At 33.8% G+C, this 24,775-nt stretch overlaps 1 protein-coding gene across 4 annotated transcripts in view; it reads right to left on the bottom strand.

Annotated features, from left to right (window-relative positions):
* The window catches only part of LSM14A (LSM14A mRNA processing body assembly factor), a 49,879-nt gene that overhangs the window by 2,292 nt on the left and 22,812 nt on the right, over positions 1–24,775 (bottom strand). Inside the window, exons 3-10 of one of the 4 annotated variants that reach the window (XM_031672068.2) lie at positions 22,764–22,893; positions 12,916–13,038; positions 8,922–9,098; positions 8,579–8,644; positions 6,108–6,290; positions 5,831–6,002; positions 4,437–4,668; positions 694–730 (exon numbers count right to left, since the gene is read on the bottom strand). In XM_031672068.2, the coding sequence (XP_031527928.1) occupies positions 704–730; positions 4,437–4,668; positions 5,831–6,002; positions 6,108–6,290; positions 8,579–8,644; positions 8,922–9,098; positions 12,916–13,038; positions 22,764–22,893 (1,110 nt within the window). In that variant the 3' untranslated portion in view covers positions 694–703. The remainder of the gene's footprint in view (positions 1–693; positions 731–4,436; positions 4,669–5,830; positions 6,003–6,107; positions 6,291–8,578; positions 8,645–8,921; positions 9,099–12,915; positions 13,039–22,763; positions 22,894–24,775) is intronic. The other 3 variants (XM_031672069.2, XM_006217023.4, XM_072967251.1) reach the window with 3 other exon arrangements.

Genomic DNA, 24,775 nt, shown 5'->3' on the forward strand with positions numbered 1-24,775 from the left:
TCCTTAGCAGCATTTAAAATAGGAGTGGGCTATACATTCTTATTATCCCCAGCCTGATCTCCCACCCCCAAAAAAAGAGAGAAAAGAAAAACACTACAGGACCCTACTCACCACAAGTTTATGTTTCTAACACTATTCTTAAGCAAAACTGGGCTGGAAGTCAGAGTATGAGTTTTGGCTTTATTAGCTTGTACTTAGATCAAGAGAGTTAATTTCTCTGAGTCCGTGGTTTCCTAACTATTGGGAGTATGGTGGGAGAGAGGTTCTAGGCTGTTATCTCTAAGGAGTTAAAAAAAAAAATCCACAATCCCTTCTTTACCCACGTTTCATTAAATAACCAGATAAACTTGTAAGTTCATGCCAAGGGAGCATAAAGAACAAAGCTAACACGTTACATGAAGCCTGCTGCAAATGCCATTGCACTCCATCTCTAAGAAGATATTTCAGAAACGAGTTTAATCCCTGAGAGAAATCTCCTTTATGTAACAGTGGTCACTCACTATTTCCGTATGTAAAGGCAGCAGATGATATGATTTAGAAGGCATAGGCTGTTGAGAATGTCAGGGATCTAGCGGCAGACAGAAGGATCATTCAGCTATGGAATGGACAATCAACGGCTAGCCACACTGATGGAACTTCAGCCTCACTGAATGAGGAAGAAACGTATTTTTAATCAACATGCCCAGTACTTACTTCAAGCCCATTATGGCTCCGTGCTGAGATAGGTGTTCTGGTGGAAAGAAAAGTAAAATACATATTCACTAATGCCAAGAGGCTCCCATCTAGTTGGCGATGCAGAACAAAGTAAAACACATGAAATAGGGAATATATTTAAAATGTGTACTGATGAAAGCAGATACCACAGGAGGTCAGAAAAGGAAGACATCAGTGGAGGAAGGAAGAGAAGTTTCTAAGGATAGAGCAAATCTTAGGCAAGACTGAAAGGAGTCCTGACTTTTAGCTGTTCCTGTCTCCCCACTAGACTGTAAACACCAAGAAGCCTGGGACTGCATGTTTTGTTACCACCAATGTCCAGCATAGAGCCTGGCATATATGACGAATTTGATATACTTGGTCAATAAATGAGGTTAAAGCTGGAATCAAGCAGTATGTATAAGAGATGACCATGAGCCAACCTGCTTGAATCAAATAGGCTAAAGGGTAATAAGAAATAGGGCAGAATGTATCATAGTGGGACCCTCACAGAGTGAAAAGAGCAAGCAGTGCAATATCACATTAGAACCTTCAAACCATCAGGGTAATGCCTGAGGTCCAGTGAATGTATCACCCCTTAAAATATCAAAGTAGATGTTGATCTATCTGCCAGGGAAATAGCACTGCAGATAAAGACTCATGTAGACAACCTCTATAATGCATTCTAATTCTGCAGTATATATGATAGGAGTTTTAACTAAAGGCTCAAAATGGCTGGACAGTGAGACATGGCATTAATAAGTGTATGTACTATGTACACAGTGGTTCTGCAAAGGTTTACTGATGACTGTTCAGATAAAGGGGAGTAATGGTCTGGTCTTACACAGAGAATATGACAGATGTTTTTTTCAAATTATCTGAAAAACATGAAGAAGAGTATATTCTGTTTGTTGGAAAGGTAGTTAAACGATTAGGTTGAAAATAGAAGGGGAAAGATTTTCATTCAAATTATGTGTATGTCTGTGAATTCCTAATAATTAGAGCATCCATGGGGTGGGAATGGATGCTCTCAGGAGGAGTAAGCTCCCAACCGCTATAAGAGATACCAAGGGAAGAGGTTACAGTTTGGCCAGGAGGTTATACATCTCAGATGTTTTCCAACTCTGAGACTTCAATGAACTTTAAAATAAGGTGCATTTGAGATAAAACTGTGCAACTCTCTATCCACAAATATCAAAACTGATGGCCTGAAAGGTTTAACAACTCAACAGAGGGCACGCTAGCAATAATTATTAAAATTCCAGTAAGTTTCAAGTCTAATTTAAACATACTTTTTCTCAAACCAAGCTGACTCAATGTGGTCTTCAACAAGGAGTTGCCATTGGCTCTTCAGCAGGTAGCTGACATGCCTGAAGTGAGGTAAAGAGAGACTGAAGGTCTGAAGACCAATCAGTGGGTTAGTATGGCAGCTGAGAAACATCTCGAAGAAATGGATGTGGGACCTGATAATGGGCCATGATCATGGATACCGCCACTGCCCAGGATAGAAAAAGAATGTCAGACTGAGATGATGCAAAGGCAGGAAGATGATGAGGTCATTGTGAAGAAGGTTAAGTTTATCACAGGACATAATGCACACAAACACAGAGAAATGCCGATGAAAGCATACAAGATCTAAGCTGAAAAACTGATTAAAAGCTAAGAATAGACAAGCTCAGAAAAGGGAAGGGGAAACTCGCAGGTGAGGAAGGGAGAGAGAAAGCTCACGTATACACAAGAGTGCAAACGTGAACATGAACACTCGAAAGAGAGCAAACTGAACACTACAGGCAGAAGGAATAGGTAAAAAGGTCCTGAGATAGGAATAAGCTTGGCACTAAACAAGAGCTAGAAGGCCCGCAGGTCTGTAGCAGAAGGAATGAAGAACAGGGCAGTCCCACTGGCAACAAGGCCTAGAGCAAGCACTAGACTTCTGACCTGGAGAGCAGCCAGATCATGACGTGCCCTTATACGCTGTGTTGAGGAACATGGTTTTGTTTTTTTTTTTTTAATTGAAGTATAGTTAGTTTACAAGGTGTCAATTTCTGGTGTACAGCATAATGTTTCAGTCACACATATATTTGTTTTCATATTCTTTTTCATTATAGGTTACTCTAAGATACCGAATACAGTTCCCTGTGAAGAAACTTGTGTTTATCTATTTTATACATAGTAGTTAATAGAACATGTGTTATTTTTATAAAGAAAATAATATCAAAAGTGTTTAAAAAATCAGGAAGGAAGACCTGAAGTTGGGTAGGTGTATATCAACGCCATTGCAGAGGAGTTAAGGGCAAATATTTGTGAAAAGGCTACTGAATTCTATAAGCAAAAGGTCACTGGCAACTTCAAGAGGAGGAATAGTGGCAAGTAAGAGGTGTTCTGTAGTTCCCAAGACATGGTTTCTGAGCTGGAATGGCCATTTTGCAAGTTAGAAATCCTGCAGCTCCATCAGGTTGCATCCACCATGGCTGGATAGCCTGAGCTAATGACCTGAGGCTTATTTTCAGCAGTCCTGGCTATGATGACACAATACCAAAGGCATCAAAATTAACAGAACAGACCCAAAAGCCACTAACACTGATCCTTTAAGAGGGATCTCAACAATGGTCAGTTTTAAATATTGAATAATGAAATTCCTGCTAGCAGGTCTTTCTGTTTCTCGCTGTTCTTTGCAATTCCTAGTAGATCTCTTTACGAAGTGATTTTCATTCTTTCTTTGATTACATACCTTCCTCCACACTATCCCTAAAATCAATCAACTAGCATAGTAACATTGACTTAATTGACAGATCCTTTTAAATAAATTTTATATATAAACTTACTATTCAGAGCTAGTCTTTTTAGCAGCAGTTCCCAAATGCCAATATATTTTCAACACAAGTTAAAAAAAAAAAAACAAAAAAACCCAAAACACCAGGGAAAATGTAGTTGAGGTTTCCGCAAAACTAAATTAAGAGCACTGACTCAGGAACAAAATCACTAGGTTCAAGACTCAGCCTGTGTATGTTCATGTGTGACTGAAGCATTATGCTGTACACCAGAAATTGACACAACATTGTAAACTGACTAGACTTCAATAAAATACGTACATGATAAAAAGTTGACTCAGCATCATCAGTTACTAGTTGATCTTGGGCAAGTATTTTAGTATCTCTGTACCTATTTCCTCATTTGTACACATGAAACACTATATAAATGTTAGCTGCTATTAAGTGTATAGGTTTGCCTCCCATTTGGGAGTATGTTCTTCCTAGATTCTTTTGGTGCTAAAGCATACTCTATAATATGAAATAAAGGTGACATAATATGGTCCTTTTTATACTGTATAATGTCTTTAGTGATTTCCTGTGCTTCCAACAACAAAAGTTTTTGAAGGAGAAGAAATTAAAAAAAGAAATAACCCAAGGTCAGTCTAATAGTTTTTTTTGGAAGAAATTTTTAACAGTCCGTGAAATCTGAAACCATGGTTCTATAATAAAAAGACAAAATAGGGTATCATATTTTTATTTCTTACTTCCTCACACTGAAAAGGAAATAGTTAAAAAAAAACTTGGATTCATTAGCCAAGAAGTTATTGCTCCTTAAAATTACATAAGTATTCTGCAGGTACACCCTCCTCTGAAAAATCAAAATGGAAGTTATATAAATGCCCTAAAAATATTTACTCAAAATAGATAAAAATTAAAAACATTTTGAGTTTCACAGAACTGCAAACCAACCCCAAAGCATACAATACTTACCCTATATTCAAAATCTGCAAACTCCCTGCCCCCACGACCTCCTCTGAATCCACCACGAAATCCTCGAGGGGTGGTGAATGTACCACCTCGGCCACCACCACGCCCTCGGCCACCACGGAAACCAAGACCTCCTCTCCCTCTGTACCCTCCACGGCCACGGTTTGGACGAAGTGGTATTCCAAATGTTTCCGCATTTAATCTTCTTTCTTCAGCCCAGGTTGGTCTCCGTTCTCTATTATGAGAACAAATAATCTTTAGTGTATCAAGTTTTAAAGAACATTTTCCAGCCAAACTATGTAGCACTAATTCCCAAATTAAAGCTAAGTAATTCCTAAAGATCAAATAAAAATAAGCACCTTATCTAAATCATCACAGACTGTCCATGGCAATATGTCCCTATAATATTCTGTTCAACTTCATTTGAAAATATGACTGGTATTAAGTTTCTTGTAAATGTAGTTGATAATACAGAGAAACTGACAGCAGCCCTGATGTAGTGGGAACTCATATGTAATGGGACTGGCAATTGACTACTCCCTCCAATCAGCCCCAAAGGAAGAAAGGGCAAAGACAGGAAAGGAAACCCTGTCTCAGGAAGTGATGAGAAGGAAGGTAGATCCCCAGGTTCCTAGTATGCTCCTGGCCAAATCTCTGGACCGGATGCCTCAAGCAAGTGTCTGAATTGTTGCTGCCGCCGCCGTAAAGTCCAGACAGGACTCAGAATCATCCCCATCCATGCTGAAATTTTAGTAGACGACTGCCACCAGGTGGCACTAAACTGCAACTAGGAGAACGACAATTTGGATGGGGAGCAGAAACTCTTGAACTTTTAGTTTGTTATACTGGGTCCTTTCATTAACCAATTTTCTGGATCTGTATTTACTACACTATGGCAGAGGTTTACTATATTAGTAAACTTCATCTGAACTACTTCGTAAAGGGGTAAAGCGTTTAGATGTTAGCTGAATGTTTCTATTTTAATTACTAATTTTCAACTGTCAATGCATCCCCAAACCAAAGTATATTATTTTTTCTTTTCAAAGAGCAGTATCATATATTATACTGTATAGCAAAGGGAAATATATATAAGATCTTATGGTAACTCACATTGAAAAAAAATGTGACAATGAATATATAAGTTCATGTATAACTGAAAAATTGTGCTCTACACTGGCATTTGACACAACATTGTAAAATGACTACAACTCTATAAAAAAAAGTAAAAAAAAAGTAAAAAAATAGCATTATATAAAATTTTTTATAAATTATTTTCTTTTAGCAAAAACACTGAAAAACTGCAGTCATTGCATATTTTTAAGTATTCAGTAAACTTTGTGAATTTATAAGAAATCATTTCACACTTCAACATCTTAAGAGCAACTTAAAAACTGTACCTATTATCATCACAAGAAATATTATCAAAGAAGGATTTAGTTTTGTCATAATAGCAATTAGGTCCAAGTGGATCTTCTTCATCTGCATTTCCTTCACTGTTTTGGGTATCAACTCCTGAGTCTCCTTTATCTTCACCATTTACAGGCTTCTCCTGTTTCTCAAGTTTATCTTCTATTGAAAAATAAGTACATACAATAAAAGTCAAGGCTTGTACCAAACATCCATAATTCACAAGTCAAATAAGAGTATTTTCTGAATAGAAAAATGAAAACATACCTTTCAATTTAAGTTTATTATGAAACTCTCTGTCAATTTCCTCCTTGTTAAATTGTGCATTTGCACTTTCAAAGTCAAAGTCTTTCTCAAATTTCATTGGACCATCTCGTCGAATACCAAATCTTCCCCTGCCACCTCGATGACCCCCACGCCCTCTCCTTGGAGCTGAAGGAGCACCTGGAACTATATTAATAAGCAAATAAAGAATTAGCTGGATTAGAGCAGAAGCTATTATTGTGATCTTTATATTAAAGAGTCAACAACAGAAATGCTTACAAGTCTCTATATACATTACTATATTTGTATTTTTTTAAATAAAAAAGAAAGTTTCACAAACATTTAATACATAACAGACTGGGAACAGCACACATATTTATAAACTTGAAATTTATAAATGGCACACATGAACTTTATATCTATGGGGTCTATACTCATAAATGCTGACAAGAGTGTACAACCAAACAACTTGGGAGACTTCTGTACTAAATTACTGTGTACTCCTTGAGGGCAGGGGTTTTGTTCTGCTTATAATCCCTAATACCTACAGAGTGTCAAACATCTGAAGGGTTCTCAAAATTTAGGAAGCTTTTTATGGAAAGGATCATAGAAACCAAAATTTAAGGTAAGAAAAATAAATGAACACTTATCAGCACAAACTGCAAGACAGGAGGTGTTATTTCCACCTCACAGATAGCACAAAAGACAAGAAGCACCAGGCTCAACCACTCCAACCACTTCCTGCTTCACTTTTACTGTCTCCCTCTAAATGGCTCCATATTAGTCAAGTCTTTCTTTACAATTTAATACAATCACAAGACTTATGAGGTATGATGAAGCAATACCAAAACAGCATAAATTACAGTGAACACTTGAGAACCCAAATATGCAACACAAGAGGAATAGTTAAGTGGAAAAAAATAAAAGAGAAACATGGAATGGTATTTGATGTGAGTTAACAGAAAAATACAGAGCACAAAGCAGCATGAACTTAAAGATTATAATTATGTGAAGTGTTTAACACATACCGATAAAGATGAGAAGTGACTATAGACTAATAGACAGGTTTGGGCTCACTGTTCACTGAACATTTGGCAAATTATCCAAGTTTGAGAAAACAAATCACAAAAACCTACAGCAGTATATCCAGACACTTAAATCTAGACAAGCAGGATGTTTAAATATTTAACTTTACTACTGAAAATGTCTTGGCCACAAACCATAAAGTACAGCATGATACTTCTGTCTGAAATTTTGAAGGGCAGTGAAAAGGTACTTTTATTTACTACTTCACATGATTTCTGAATGATGAAAGCATGGCAATTATTTTATCTTGAGGGAGGAGTTCTTTCTTTTTCCAAATTAAAAAAAGTGAAATATAGTAAACAAACCAGAAACTCTATGTTCTACGGTACATACAAAAACACACATAAAAATGTACAGAAGAAACAGTGTTTATACACATTTAAAAATATATCTAGTTTTCTAAAATTGAGTAAAAGATCATCTTCCAATTATTACATAATTGAGGTGATTACACACCTTTAGTTTTTAATTTGGAAGAGTTTTAAATTATAATTTATTCTCTGCTAATAAATTTAAAAATAATAAAATGGATGGATTTAGGATAAATGTTATAGATTACAAAAGAGAGAAAGTATTCAACCATATTAAATCAGTAACTATGAAAGAAAGCTAAAGTACTTGAACAATTACTTCCAAAAAAGGGGCTCAAGGCTTAATTTTAATAAAACTTTTCAAACTTTTATGGTATAGCTAATTCTGTTCTTAAAAGCATAGAAAACCATGTAAACAATTTTATAACGTTAACATGAAACGACAAAACAACAAAAAAATACAAAAGGTAGCATAAAGGAGAAAGCCACACAACAATGTACATGTACGTGCACAGAACCTACTAGCATATTACATTCAAGAATATGTTAAAAGGAATTGCCTACCATCAAATAGGGTTTATTCCAGACATGTAATGATAATTAAAAAAAACCTTTCATTTAAAAATAATTAGACCAAAACCAAAACCAAACCACTCCCCCCGTCACAAAACAAACGAATGGTCCTGTGCGCCCATTATCCAGTTTCCCCTCCAATAGTAACATCTTATTTAACTATTATTTATTATCAAAAATCAGGAAAAAACCAGGACACTGGCATAATATAATAAACTACATTACAGAGCTCATTCAGATTTCAAGTTTTGCATGTACTCATTTTGGGATACGTCTTTATGTATAGTTCTATGACCTTTTGCTACATATACAGATCCACACAACTACCAGCAAAATCAAGATAAACAACTATTTGGTTACCACAATGAAACGCCCTTGTGCTTATCCTTTATATTGTCAACTCTTGCCATTCATTTTTTTAATAGTAAATATGTATCATATGTTCAAATGTTCTCTCTATTGAGAAGCACAGGATATGGCTTTCAGATACAAGTAACAACTTACCTATTTGTCTCTTGCTATCATTTCTGAGTTGCTCATTTTCTGGTCTTGAAACTTTGTGTACTTCAGCTATAGAACATATAAAAAGTGACAATCAACTCAGGACACATAATAAACTTTTTGTTAAGTTTAAATGGAAAAACAAACAAATCAACCACAAAATCAAAAATCTACCCCCACCACCATCACTACTTTGAGTCAAATTTGAAAGACTGAACATTCTATCAAGTTCAGTTTAAACTTTCTAGGCTCATTCACATAAAATAAAACTTTTTTTTTTTAATGAAAATAAGGTTGGAAGATGTCAACCAGTCAATTAAGAAACAGTAAACAGCTAAAGTTCTACCTCGCCTGTGCTCTTGATTCTCTATTGCTTTTTGGCTGGTAGATGGTAAAGGCCTGGTTGATACAGGGCTCCTCCTCCCAACAGGTGCCGGAGCAGGTAAGTGGGCCGAGGCGGTCTGTACTGCTTGTTCCATGGTTGGGCTTTTTCTCAAAGGGTCTAACTGAGGGCTTGAACGACCTAAAACGTAACCAAAAGATAAGAAACTACCCTATCCTTCGGGGATTTCAAAATAATCTAGACCCTAAAAAAAAGGTGTAGAGTTTTATTTCTACCAATCAAATCCTCAGCACAAATCTGAGTTCATCTACTCATTAGATCAGAGCTTCAAACTGTTTATCTTTAGCAGGCTGGTCATAAGATTGGTTAAAAAAATTTTTTTTAACCACCCCCACACCCACCAAACAAAAAAATTCTGAAACTTTATCTGTATTTCTACCTAGTGGAATAAGGTTTAAATAAGTTTTTCAAAAACTGCTGCTGATAAAAGATTCCCCAGGAATATTATAAAGATGGTAGGTCAGATGCAGGCTTTCCCCAATAACCACAACCACAAGATCATACTGGCATTTTAACCATTATTTCCAGAGGCTTTTTTAGTATTTTCCAAAGATATGTCTAAAGCGATACCTTTATACCTGTAAGTATTATCTTCATTAAATTTCCATTATAAAGGAAGTAAAGAACTAGAAAGTCAGGTGAAGTTCTTCAGTACCTTAGGGGCTTGGGTAATTAAACATCAATATTAAAAGGCCAGCAATAAACCTTTCAGATAAACACACAGTAGTCATTCTCATTCTTTGCTATCTGAATGATCTCTCGGCAAATTTTTGCTTAATATGGGTTTTGTACTTACAAATTCTATTTTTCCTTTTATGAAGTCAGAGTCTGGTCACAGTACAAACAGAAAATTTTTAACACTGGATGCTCCCATCATGCTTTTTGTTCCTAATGCTTGCTGTAAGCTCTGCTCAAGGTGCTCTCACAACCCATGATATTGCGCCAAAATAGGTTTTTAATGCTCACTTTATGTTAAAAAAAATCCCAAATATGCTGCAAACTTACTACCCACCTGTGCATATCTGCACAGGCTCCAAACTGGTAAACTGGTGAGTAATGACAGCACACTGGTTGTGCAACAGGTGCTTCATGGACTGTTTATTAGTAATACTCCCCAAGTACATGGTTATCTAAAGTATGCAATTACAAATATGTGTCACCATTTCCAGCCAGTAATGCCAAAGTTTACTCTGCCAGTAATAGAAACACTGTAATTTTCCTATTGATTATAATGGGAAATCATGGTAGTTTAAGTTTTGGCCTATGAGAAAACATTTTGTAATCGTTTATCATCTTGTGAAAGGATTTATTTATAAAACAAACATTAAGGTTTTGAAAAGCCTATTGTTTAAGTAATTTTACAATAGTATATTAAATGACTTTATAAATTTATAAAACTTTACTTCATTAAGGCTTTTCTTTAAGCCTGTGACTCAAAGTATTACAGAACTGCAAGTGATAGGGCAATCACAGCAGGTAATAACTCATTTGTTGCATAACTTGAAAACTTTCATAATTAAAGTCTAGTACTATAAAAAAAAAGTCTAGTATTACATCATGATGTCAATTTTGTTGTAAACAGTGAAATATAGCTGATACTGGACATACTATACATACATAAACTCAGAAACTCTTTTAGCATAATAAAAATACTCCCTCAAGCTGGCTTCACATTTTTATCATCACAGTTATAAGAAAATCAAGAAAACTCTAGGTGTTTAAATTTTGTAAAATTTAGAAATTTTAGTCGGTAAAATTTAAACACAGATCCCCAGGTCTTCTCTCCCACTGCTTTATATAACCACACCTCTTCTTCTAATAAATATGTAATTTTAAGAAACATTTAAATCTATTTAAAACTATTTTAGACCTAAGTACCAGGGAAAGATTCTACAGTTATTTTTCCAAATGATCAGGCAGTTGTCTGTCCCAACAGCATTTATTCAATAGCTAGTCTTTCTCTACTAGTTTAAAGATATCTTTATCATATACTAATTACTGCTTTATTTTATGTATACTTTATTAAGGAGATAAGCCCTATCTCATTACTTTATTTTTAAAATATGTCTAGCTATACTTCCATGCTTACTTTTAAGACAGTCTATGTAATCTGTTTTACCAGGTTCTTACTATTCCATTTGAATTTAATGGAACTATAGTAAATTCAATTATCATGAGAAGTAAAGTCTTTCTAATACTAAATCTTTGTTAACGAGGAATAAGATACATTTCTCCAGTGATACATGACTTCTTTTATGTCCCTCTATTACATTTTGTATCCTTCATCAGAGAGGTTGGTCATATTTCTTGTTATGTATTTTATACATAATTTGAATTTCTCATCATTGTGAATATCCCCATTAATAATCAGTGGGTTAGGTCTTAGGACAACTATCAATTTTTATTCATATTCTCTACATTTTACCTCTAATTTAAGTCCCAATTTAGTCTGGGTTTTTCAGTGAATTCTCAATTGCAAGTAGAAAGTCATCACTAGCAAATAATACTAATTAAAAAAATAACAATGTTAATTTTAATATTTATACCTCTTACTTCTTTTTCACATATTCCTGATATAGCTAAAAATTCCAGAACAATGCTGAGGAGCATCTTTATTATTTTAATAAGAATTCTCCTTGTGCTTCAATATTAAGGTTAATGGTGGTTATTAATTAATATAGCTAACATCTACCTAGCAGGTTCTGTGTCATGCACTGTGCTACAGGCACTGCATGCATTTAAAAAAATTTAACCCCAACAATAAGTTTGTTAGTTTATCAGTAAAGTCCCATTTAAACTAAAGCTCCACTTTATAGTTTAGAAAACGAATGCTTAAAAAGATTTTTTCTCTAAGAATTTTTTTTAAAGAATGAATTCTTATTGAAAAAAACAAAACAATACACATATACACAAGTATACACTTATGTTAACTTAGAGAAAAGGCTGGAATGTTAAGTATACTCTGGATAGTGAGATTACGGGTATTTTCACTTTTTTCTTATGCTTTGTGTACTTCCAATTCACCTACAACAAATCTTTAGAATGTTACAAAATTAAAAATTAAGTTATTCCAAATCAGTATGAATAAAAGTGACTACAATTATTTCAAAATATCTAAAGTGAGATACACAGGATTATGTTTAGCATTGGCTTGATTTTACCTTCAAAAGCTTTAAAAAATATTGTCCTGTGATTATGGTATCTTTCTAAAATGACTTCATGCTGTTTTATTTAAAAGTAAACATCCATATAAAGCAGTGAGCCAGTAATATTCACTTTAGCAGCAGATAAAAATAGATCAGGAATCTCGGGACCACTGAAGGTTATGTGACTGGCTGGTAAAAAAATCCAGAATTAAAAAAAAAAAAAAGAAAAAACAAACAGGATCCTTTAAGAAGCTTATTAAAATGCCAATCCCCAAGTTTCAGGGATTCTGATGTAGCAATTCTCAGGATCTATAGTTTTAAGAAACACTCCAGATCAGACGGTTTGGTTTTGGGTGGTCTACATTGAGAGTCACTGCTCTAGATTCTATGAGGATGCTAGGAAAGCAACAGCATAATGAATAGTTTGTTTCCTCATCAAAATCATCAAAGATAATTCATCCTCAGTGGTGAGCCTGGGACTGACTTGTAATATGTAAGTATTATATACAAATATTACATACAATATAATAACATTGCTCTGTAAAAAATAAGTCTGTAAAAAATAAGTCAGTGTTCACTGTTTCAGTTTTATGATCTAAGAATTATAAAAAGTCTAAATAGTGGAAGTCATTCAATAATGTACTTACTGCTAATGACAATTAGAAAAATTAGAACAGAACTAAATGGAAATTATGCATGAGATTTACAAGCTGCAAAAGCTGTTACATTCAGAGAAAGATACCACTACAGAAATTTAGAACAGAAATATTTGAAGGAAAAAAACAGCTTACCTTGAGATAACTGTGTTTTTAGAGATCTTGTATCCTGTGTAAAGGCAGAACCAACTGCACTACTTTGGGATAGGGTACCGCTGTTTGGTGCTTCTGTTCCAAAGGATGTCAAAGAGCTTCCAGCTTTAAGAATTTTTTTTAATGACAAAAAAAAAAAAAAGGTTTTAAATTTTAAACCTTTCAGTTATACAAAGTAATATACTTTTTAAATAATGGTTAACTGTCACCCCCTTGTAACACTTGTGCAACTTAGTAACGGAAATTAATGAAACTGAATTAAACATAGAGCAATCTTTGACCAGCACCCTTGGATGCAACAATTTTCTGTAATATGCTGTCCTAGGCAATTATGCAGATGGGACAGCAAGGACACACATCAGATAGAGAAGTAGCAGAAATGGTACATTTTACACCATCTGTACAGTCAAATCAGCAGACTCGTCAAGGCAATGGACAACGGAGAGTCCATTTTAATGCTTTCCATCAGGACAGTATTGTACGGCTGCATTCTGCCTAAAGCAACCACAAAAAGTTCTGGTAATATGAGTAACAAAACCCTAGAAAAGACCCAATTCTTTGCTATATTAGGTTATGTCAATCTTCTCTACATTTCTTCACTGTTTACAGATCATTCACTTTCCATATGCTGTGTTCTCTTCTTACTTAATATTTAATCTATGTAGGATTCCTCTAGCAGGAACTGTTTCAATAGCTTTTCTTCCCCCACCTCTAAATCCAATCTAAAAATGGAATCAGAATAATCTTTTACAAAACAGAAACATAATCACATTACTACAGAGCCCAGTACCCTCTGACTTTCCACTGCCTGCAATAAAAAGTTCAAACTATTTATCTCAGTTTATAAGTCCCCCTTATCTGCCTATTTCTTCTCTCATTAGTTTCCTTACTTTCACCAATCTACTTCACAACAGAAGTCTATCCATCTGCTTTTAAAGTATTTGAAGGTTACGATCATGCTCCTTGCAATCTTCTCATTTCCAAGCTAAGCAACTCCAGTTCCTTCAACCATTACTCACCTTTACATGGTCTTTAAGCCTTCCTGCTTTTGACTTCTCCTAATTTAATAAATTCTAGTTGTTCATATCCCTCTTAACATGAGGCATCAGAACCCAGTATAGTACCTGAGACAGTAAGAATCAATGGGACTCCTTTAGAGGTGCCATCCAGTCAGGCTGCAGTCCCAGTCAGCTCAGGAGACCCCTAACGTAACTTCCCAAAACCCCCAAAATGTTGGGACTAGTGCTTTCAATAATTCTGTGGAATGCTGAATCTACCCCATTATCCCTAGTATTTCTGGGCAATGACCAAGACGTAAACCACTCTGATGATATGTATTCAACCTCCATGCTGCTGTGTTTTCTTAGTCAACCTCCCACTGCTTGTCCTCGTGGTTAGCGAACTCTTCTATATCCTCCACCACTTTTCTGAGTTCCTGGTCATACTACTCACCTCCTTCACCCCGATTCTGCTATTGATTTATCTCAAATCATTTTTTATGTGTAGTGTGAGGCAGGGAGCAAGGTTAATTTTTTCCAAATAGATACCCAGCTGCTGAAGCATCACCTTTTTTAACAGATCTTTTTTCCCCAATGTTCTTTTTTCAGTAGGGGCGGGTAATTAGGTTCACTGATTTATTTATTTAATGGAGGTACTGGGGATTGACCCCAGGACTTTGTGCATGCTAAGCAAGCACTCTACTACTGAGCTATACCATCCCCTCTGCAACATCACTTGTTATAAAAAAAGATTTTCCCCTCTCCACTGAACTGCACTGGCATCTCTGTTTTAAATCAGTATTTAAGAAGGTCTATTTCTGCACTCTCTATTCTTTACACCCAGGTGTATTTGTCTATTCTTACATCAATAATTTCTTGTTCTGATTACTGTAACTTTATAGTAAGTATTGAAACTGGATGTAAATCTCAGGTTTCCTCCTTCAAGATTGTTTTGACTATTCTAGGTTTTGTATTCCATACGAATATTTGAATCAGCATGTCAATTTCTATTTTTAAAGTGTCTGATAGGATTTTGATCAGGATTATGGTCAATTTGTAAATCAGTTTTGGAGACAGTGTCATCATAAAAATAACATTGAATCTTTTAACCCATAAGCATGGATTAGCACTCTTATTTAGATTTTTAATTTCTCTCAGCAATGTTTTGTGTTTTTTATTGTAGAGCAGAGTTTTCCAAACGGTACTGACATTTTGGGCCAGATAATTGTTTGTTGGGAGGGGTTATCCTCTGCGTTGTAGAATGTTAAGTAGCATCTCTGGCCTCCACCCACTAGTTACTAGTAGTATCTCCCAGTTGTGACAACCAAAAATGTCTCCAGACATTACCAAATGTTCCCTGAGGGAAGGGGGGGGGAGGTAAAAATGATTCCCCTTGCCACTAAGAACCACTCAGTTATAAAAGTTTTGAAATATCTTTTGTTATATATTCATTCTTGGGTATCTGATGTTATTGATGCTACTGCAAGTTGTGTTGCATTTTATATTTAATTTACCAATAATCTGTTCTAGATGAGCAAACTTTAACTGTAAGTGGCTGGATGATCTCTGTTATAACTATACAACTCTGCCCTTACAGTGTAAAAGCAGCCACAGACAACATGTAAATAAATGGGTATGGCTGCATTCCAATAAAACTATTGGCAAAAAACAGGAGGCTGGTGGGATTTGGTCCACAGGACATAGTTTGCCGACCTGTCTGTTCTACGATACAAAAATACAGTTGAGTTTTGTATATTTACCATGTATCCCCTTACTATGCTAAATGTACTTTTTCATTCTAGTGGTTTGAATATTATTTCGTGTTTTCTAGGTACACAATCATGTCACCTTCATATAAAGATATTTTTTAGTTCTGCCTTCCCAATATTTAAATCAATCATTCTTTCTTTTCTTTTCTTTCCTTCCTTCTTTCTTTCTTGCCGTAATGAAATGACTAGGGCCTCAAGAACAACACTACATGAAATGGTAGGAGACAATTTGGCTTTTGCTTTATTCTTTGCATCAAGGGAAAAGCATTCATTGATCCAAATTAGGAAATTCCCTCCTATTCCGTAGTTGTTGATACACTGATGTTGAATTTTATCAAATGCCTGTTCTGTATCTCTTGGGACTGCAGTTCTTCTCCTTTATTCTGTTAATGTGGTAAATTACTAATGATTTTCAAATGTTAAAATATTCTTGCACTCCTGAGATAAACCTTACTTTGTCATTAAGTACTATTCTTTTTATGGATTGCTGGCATCCACTGCTTGTACTGTGTCCAGGATTTTTACATGTATGTTCATGGAAATTAGCTTTAATTTTATTCTCGTCGAATGACTTCATTAGATTTTGGTATCTCAGTTAGCTTGCCTTGATTATCTGATTAGGAAGAGTCTTCTTCCTTTATTTTCAAAGAGTTTGTGTAAGATTGTAAAATTAGGGGGGAGGCTATAGCTCAAATGGTAGAAAGTCCTAGATTTAATCCCCAGTACTGCCTCTAAAATAAATAAATAAACCTAATTACCCCTCCCCTCAAAAAACTATATACATATAAATAAAAGATTGGTAAAATTATTTCTTCCCTAAATGGTAGTAATTTATCAGTAAATAGTCTAGAATTGTCTTTATGGGAGATTTTAAATTACAGTTTCAACTTCTTTAACAAATAGAGTGATAGGGAGATTCTATTTCCTCTTGTGTTAGTTTAGGAAGTTTTATTTTCAAGGAATTTATCTGTTTCATCTAAAATGTTGAATTTGTTGACATAAAGTTGTTCACAATATCTTCATAACATCTTTTTAGGATCTATAGTGATGTCTACCCTTTCATTCTTGATAGTGATGATTTGAGTCTTCTTTTGTTCCTTGTTCACTCTTGCTAGGGACTTACTAATTTTATGAAATGTTTCAAAGAACCAACTCCTGGCTTTGTTGACATTATATACAATTTGGCTTGTTTTTATTTTGTTGATCTAAAATTTCTCTTCCTTCTAGTACTTTTGGGCTAATTTTCTTTCTTTTTTTTTTAAGTTTCTTAAGTGGCAGCGTAGAGAACTGATTTTAAAAAATTCTTATTTTCTTATATGTGTATTTAAAGGTATGAAATTTCTCCTAAGTAATGCTTAAACTCCACTCACAAATTTTGATATGTTGCATTTTATGATCATTAAATTTAAAAATATATTCTAATTTCCCTTATGATTTCCTCTTTAATTTACTAGTGATTTTACAAGTTTGCTCAAATTCCAATTATTTGAATATTTTTCAAGTTATTTTTAATTCCAAATTTAATTTCTTTGTGGTTAAGCAGATATTATTTCAATCCTTCTGAATTTAATATAACTTGTATTATAGCCCAGAATTTGATTTATCCCATTGAGTGATCCAAGTTTACTTTAAAAGAATCTATATTCTGCAAGTGTTGGGTGTACTATTTTATAAAAGTTACATACACATTTAGGATTGTTATAGCTTTCTGATGAACTGCCCTCTGTACCATTATAAAGAATTCCGCTTTATCTCTAGCAGTATTTCTGATCTTTAAGTTGCTGTTTTGCCTAATGTTAATTTTCCTAACATTGTTTTCTTGTTATTAGTGTTTGTATTGTATGTCATGCCTTTTCCTATTTTTTTACTTTTTGCCTTTTAATTCATCTCTTGTAGGATCTCTGCCTTTTAACTGGAATGTTTAATTCCTTTACACTTCACCAAAGTAGATCTTTAAAATCTTTAGTCTGTCACACTTAATGCATGAAACATTCACTTGGTTTATGCTAACTTTAAAGTTCGTAAGCATGTTAAGTGTTCATTAAATTCAATGATTAAAAATTAATCTGTACAGAACACTGGAGACCTGAGAGAATCACTGACCAATATGGTTTGGCTATGTTTAACTAGCTAAAATGTACCCATTTGTCTGTCTGTTCAGCCAATATTCTTCCATCTTGACTACAACAGTATTACGAGACTTAGCATGCCATGGTTATTTTGCTGCTTCAATTTATTGTGAGATAATTAGTTTTTTCTAAGGGTCCATAAATTAAAGTCATTAATAACCTAAAGTTTGCACATAACAATTATTTTAGCATCAGCTTAAAAATACAACATCAACAAAAGTGCTTTAATACTACGGTGCACCATTCCTTTATATGTATGAGAATATGTTTCCTCACAATCTTGCCAAAACAGTATACACTCAAACTTTAAGGTTTTGTCAAACTGATAGTGAGAAATGGTGTCTTGGTGCTGATTTAATTTGTATATTTATTATAAGCAAAATTTAAGCATCTTTCCATGTTTAAGGACCATTTGTATTTCTTTTTTTCTGAAAAAGACTAAGTTAGTTCCTAACCCTTACAATTTTTTCTGTTGAGTTATAGATCTTTATTTTTAGAAATTCTATAGATACAAGACCTTCATGATGTAAATTGCAAATAAAACTATAAAAGACTATAAATAATATATAAAAACTAAAATGGAAAATATTTCCCCCAATCAAATAACAATAGTATAACCTGATTTACTAAAACATTCCTGTTGTAAACATCAGGATATTATGGACAGAAAATGAAAACAAGACACTTAAAAGTCTTATTTAATTTGTGCCAACACAAACTATGTCTGAGTTAATCCCTTTTCTAAAAAACATCTGCCACCTTAATGTTTTCCTCCTCCTCATTTAACAGCTTCTAAATACTATATATAGTTCCCTAATTAGCCATTCCACAATAGTCTATCAATATGGAAATCAAAATCAAAAATAGTCTGCCACTGCAAAAATTAGTCTACTGGCACTGAAAACACAAGTAAAACTTCCCACCTTTCTGACACCCAAAGAACACTAAACCAGCAACCCCCAATATTAAAATTAGATAAAAGCATTTATAAGGAATATAAACATTATCACCACAAAATACTCTGATTAGAGGAGCAGGCTGTGAAGATTAGCAGAAGCAGTATTTACTGTGTAGACACTGTATGCTAGACCCTGTTTAAAAGCTTTATACGCATTAAGTCATGCAAACTTTACAGTAACGTAGGAAGTTAAGCACACAATAGTCCCAATGTTAGCAAACTACTCAATTTAGTGAAAGGAGTTGCAAAAGGATAAAATTATTCACAACTGTCCTTAATTTGAACCATCAGGAAAGGATTCTACCACCTAAAACTAACAGAGGGTGTATCTTGATTTAACATGTGTAAGTAACATTGACCATACCACTGGAATAGGATTACAAGGTACATGGACCAAAACTACCTGATTCCTCCTATCCAAGAATAAATCTAAAAGGAATTAAATTAATTAAATTTTGATTAGGGATGAATGTCTGGGTTACCGGTCCCCAGATAAAAAGAACTAAAAAATTTTTTTTGAAAAATGTCAAACCAGTGTCAAAATTAAAAGTACACTGAATTACAATCTATTCCTCATCTGGCTCACCAACTAACATCTCGCCCATGCCTATTCTGTTTCTTCATTTCTTCATATTGTGATACACACACTTCTCTTTTGCCTGCATAGGCTACAATCAGTTTTGACTCTTCACCCTTAAATACTTCAAAATCATCTCCCCAAAACAAAGACATCCTCCTATTTGGTTAACCACACATCACCACCACATCTAAGAAAATCAACAATAACATCATCCTTACTCAAAGTTCCTCTGTAGTTCCTAAAACATTCTTTACCAACTTTTCCTAAAACTTGGGATCCAATCACATATTTTATTTGGATATAGTATATCTCTTCAACTCCTAAAGTCTAAAAGTCCTGCTGCCTCTCTGTTCTTCACAGCACTGAATCCTTTTAAGAGTTTGGCCTCTGAATATATATGTTCATTTCCTCATGATTAGAATCTGCATTTCAATAAGAATACCACAGTTGTCTACTCCCCTTCTGCTACAGCAATATATCAGGAGACATATAATCATTAACTATGGCAAACTCAAACTTGACAACTTAAGATGGTAACCATCAGATCTCTCCATTATAAAGGCACATTTTCCCCCTTTGTAATTAATAAGTAAACTGTGAGATGATACTTTAAGACCATTTTAATATCCTGTTTCAACATCATTTACCCAATGATTTTAGCATCCACTGATAATTCTTGCTGTTTCACTGGAGATTCCAAAATGGTGATTTCCTATATCCACCATTCCTTCTATTTATTAGCTAGCATTTTTCTGTTTAAAAAAAAAAACCTTGTTTCCTCTTCTTTTAAAAAGTAGCCTAGATTCCTTTTAGTGGGAAAAGACATTTAAAAAGCAAGAATTAGGTCTATATGTGTTCTTTGCTACTGGGTATCATTGCTTCTAGGCCCCTACAATGAAGAGAGACAGGAAATAACCAGTCTTTAAAAAATGAATTCAACTCTTTCACATAAATTGCAGCAATATTTTTTGGATCTGTTTCCTAGAGTAATGGAAATAAAAACAAAAATAAACAAATGGGACTTAATTAAACTTAAGAGCTTTTGCACAGCAAAGGAAACCACTGACAAAACGAAAAGACAATGGGAGAAAATATTTGCCAAGTGATGCGACTGACAAGGGATTAATTTCCAAAATATACAAAGAGCTCATACAGCTCAATATCAAAAAAACAAACAACCCAATTAAAAAATGGGCAGAAGATTAAAAAAAAAAAAAAGGCAGATCTAAATAGACATTTCTCCAAAGAAGACATCCAGATGACCAGCAGGCACATGAAAAGATGCTCATCACTAATTATTAGAAAAATGCAAATCAAAAATACAATGAAATATCACCTCACACTGGTCAGAATGGCCATCATCAAACAGTCTACAAATAATAAATGCTGGAGAGGATACGAAGAAAAAGGAAGCCTCCTGTACTGTTGGTGGGAATGAAAATCGGTGCAGCCAATATGAACAGTACAGAGGTTCCTTAAAAAACTAAAAATAGAGTTATCATATGATCCATCAATCCAACTCCTGGGCATATATCCAGAGAAAACTATTAGTTCAAAAAGATTTATGCACCCCAGGGTTCACACTAGCACTATGTACAACAGCCAAGACATGGGAGCAACCCAAATGTCCATCAACAGATGAATGGATAAAGAGGTCATATATACATAAAATCTAGTTTTGAGGATATAAGCAATACACACACACACAGTGTACACATGATAGAATATTACTTAGCCATAAAAAAGAATGAAATGATGCCATTTACAGCAACAGGAATGGACCCAGAGATGATCACACTAAGGGAAGTAAGTCAGAGAAAGACAAATATCATATGATATCACTTATATGTGGAATCTAAAAAGATGATACAAATGAACTTATTTACAGAACATAAATTGACTCACAGACATAGAAAACAAACTTATGGTCATCAAAGGGTAAAAGTGGGGAGGAGATATAAATTAGGAGCTTGAGAGTAACATATACGCACTACTATATATAAAATAGATAACCAACAAAGACCTACTATACAGCACAAAGGAACTATATTCAATTATCTTGTAATAACCTATAAGGGAAAAGAATCTGAGAAAGAATAGATTTATATATTGTAAACTGAATCATTTTGCTGTACACCTGAAACCAACATAACATTGTAAATCTTCTTAAAAAGATGAATTCACACTCATACTTCCAATTCATATTCAAATCCATAGGGTTCTTCCTTACCTTTCCCCTTTCCCTATTTGTATCTCCCTTCTCCAAGGTAAGAATACCATTTCTCAACATCAATATGTTACTCATTTGTCCTATCTCATAATACATACAAAATAGTTTCAAAATTAGCAACACCAATACCACTACCAATTATAAACCCTAAATCAAGTTTTTTTTAAAGTTGTATCTGTTCTTACAATATATCCTACTAAGAGTGTAAAAGTTACTTGAATTCTTATTTCTGTATGGTTATGTTATCTGATATATACTTGACACCAGCTGTTTCTGTTTGTATTCATTCAATTTTAGGACTTACTTTTTTTCCTATTGTTTTTTGTGAATAAGTAAAACATTACATATCCAAAAAGTCACAACTGTATTAAAAATATTCATAGAAAGGAATTAATTTTAATATAATTAATTAACATACTAATGAGTTTCAAAACATTTGAAACTGGATTTGTGATTCAGCGAAATAAAGCTGATAAGTGATTAAATCAACGGGGAAAAGGTTGAGGGTTAAAGTTTGACATTTAAAAAGTTATTCTTTACTGCAGGAATTTCAATAAAGGTGTACTTAAGAGCTAAAAAGCATAGCTATAAAAACAAACAAAAATCTGATCTGATCGTATCCAGCTTTTGCACACAACAGCCTTTGTCCTCCAATCATAAGGACTATAATTAGCCTAGCCCTCCTACACTTTCTCCTTATAGTGCCGTGTTTCTAAACCATTATTAGAATAAACACCCTCAAACATACGATATTTTGAGTATCTCTCCTAGGTGGTGTTAAATTATCCACATTCCACATAAATATTCCTTTCTGGCATTATTTCCTAATAATGGCATTATCTCAATTTCCCTTTTTAAAAATCCATCCTGTTTGGAAAAATGCTTATTTTAAATGGATACATTTTACATAGATTAAAAGTAACATTCAATAAAATCTGGTAATTGGATATACCTAGATTTAAAAAAAAGTTACTATTCTAAGAGATGGCATTTATTGAACCACTAATCATTAAGGACATTAAAATAAAGTCTTTAAAATAATAGATTATAAAAGCAACACCAAACAATTAGTCTAAAAATTTATGATAAGTTTTATATATCTTTGTGGTACAGACAAGGAAATTACAAAAAAGAAAAAAAGAAAAAAGAAAAAAAGCACAACATACCAACACCAACAGCACCAAACTGCTGCCCCACTAATGAACTTGGACTGAACTGACTGTATGTGGGCATCCTGCCAAAAGGTCCATAGGAGCCCACTGACTGGAATGAAGAAGTAGATGAGCCTAGTGAAGACTGAAGAAAGGTCATGAGTTATTTTTCCAGGTTCTAAACAACATGTACATAACAAAAAGAAAGTCAGATATTACATTTTTAAGAAAACTATTAAATTATAACTTCTCAACACAAAAGCAATTATAACTTGCAACATGCATTTAATACTAAAACAGCTGAATAACTTTCTAATTTCAATATTTGTACATGTGTGCCAGTTATACTCAATGTGATTTATAAATGCTTTTTTCTACAATGAACTTCTCCTTTGAGTTCAGAGTTTTATAAAAGATTTAGGAAAAGAACTGAAAAAAAGTTCCTGAATAAGTAAAGTAATTTTGCTTAAATAAAAAACATGAGAAAAGTCACATTTGGTTACAGTACTAAGTTTCAGTCTCATGCTGACACAAATATGACATCTCACTTTTGATTTTACTCTTATTTTTGATTACCTGAAGAGTACTATTAAATTTATAGGAAAAACAGACAGAAACAAATTACCCTATACAAAACCATTTACATTTTAAAATACAGTTGTTATCATGTTAAAGAGTACTTTCTAAAAACCTTAACTTATTAAACCTAAAATATATTTTAATACGTATACATGTACACTTTATACATTAATTTATTTTAACATAAAATGTTTCATAGTATCAATATGAAGTATACTAACAGCCACTAGGTTATAAGCTCACTGATGGCAGGATCCTGTCTGTATGCTTGCTGCTAATGTCAGGCACATGGCAAGTACTTGATAAAGACTATTTAACGAATGAGTCAAAAGATCAAAAGTGGTGGGGAGTGGATATAGCCCAGTGGTAGAGTACGTGCTTCGCATGGGTGAGATCCTGGGTTCAATCCCCAGTACCTCCATTAAAAAAAAAAAGATCAAAAGCAAAAACTTATGGTGATTGTAAGTATTTTAACATCATTTTAAATTGTGTTCTCTTGGCTTTCCTCATTCCATGACTGCTTGTTCCCTGGAGTTATCAAAATATATACGAGTCAGATAATATCACTCCTTGGTGTAGGCAGCTATTTCTACTAGAATGTGTCTCTTCTCCCTCCATTTAAGAAGTTCACATTTTCTCAGGATTCTTTTCAGACTTAATTCCTTAAAAGTAAGACTTAAAAAGCAGGGGATAATTGTTTATCCGTGGAATCTTAAAAAAAAAGGACACTAATGAACTAATTATTATTTATAACTTAGATGACTGATTTCTTGAATATGTGTAAGCACATTTGACTATCCTTTATGACTGGATTACTGCATTCCATTGATTCTTATTTTGTGGTTGGCTTTATTCCGTTGATAACTATGTAAGTTTTAAAAGCTAAAGCTCTAAATTGTTCTTAGAAACAATGAACAGTAAATATATGTAAATTTAAAAAAATATCCAGACTAGATAAATCCAAAGAGAGAATGCACACTAGTGGTTACCAGAAGCTGGGAGGAGGGTGCCAACAGAGGGAAAGTGCTTAATGTGTAAGAAGTTTTATTTTGGGTGATGCAAGTGTTTTGGAACTGGATAGAAGCAGAGTTTGCACAACATTGTGAGTGTACTAAATGTCACTGAATTGTTCATTTTAAAATGGTTAATTTCTAAATTGTGAATTTCACCTCAGTAAATTATTTACATAAATAATGAAACACAAGAAACAAAAACAAAAAAACCCCAAAGCAGGGGATAGATGAATAGAGAATTCTTCCAGTTTATGTTGCAAGAACCCAATTTACCATTTCTTATTAAAAAGTTGATCTTATTCCAGAAAAAACAGTAAATAAATGTTAAAAGGTCCTTTCTCTTTTTTCCACTTAAATTTTATATACCACTTAATATTTTCTTTAGAAGAGTCATTAGGTATTTTCTTTTAATGGCTGGAAGTAAGGCAAATTCTA

This window comes from Vicugna pacos, chromosome 9 (assembly GCF_048564905.1).
Source record: "Vicugna pacos chromosome 9, VicPac4, whole genome shotgun sequence".
NCBI lineage: Eukaryota > Metazoa > Chordata > Mammalia > Artiodactyla > Camelidae > Vicugna > Vicugna pacos.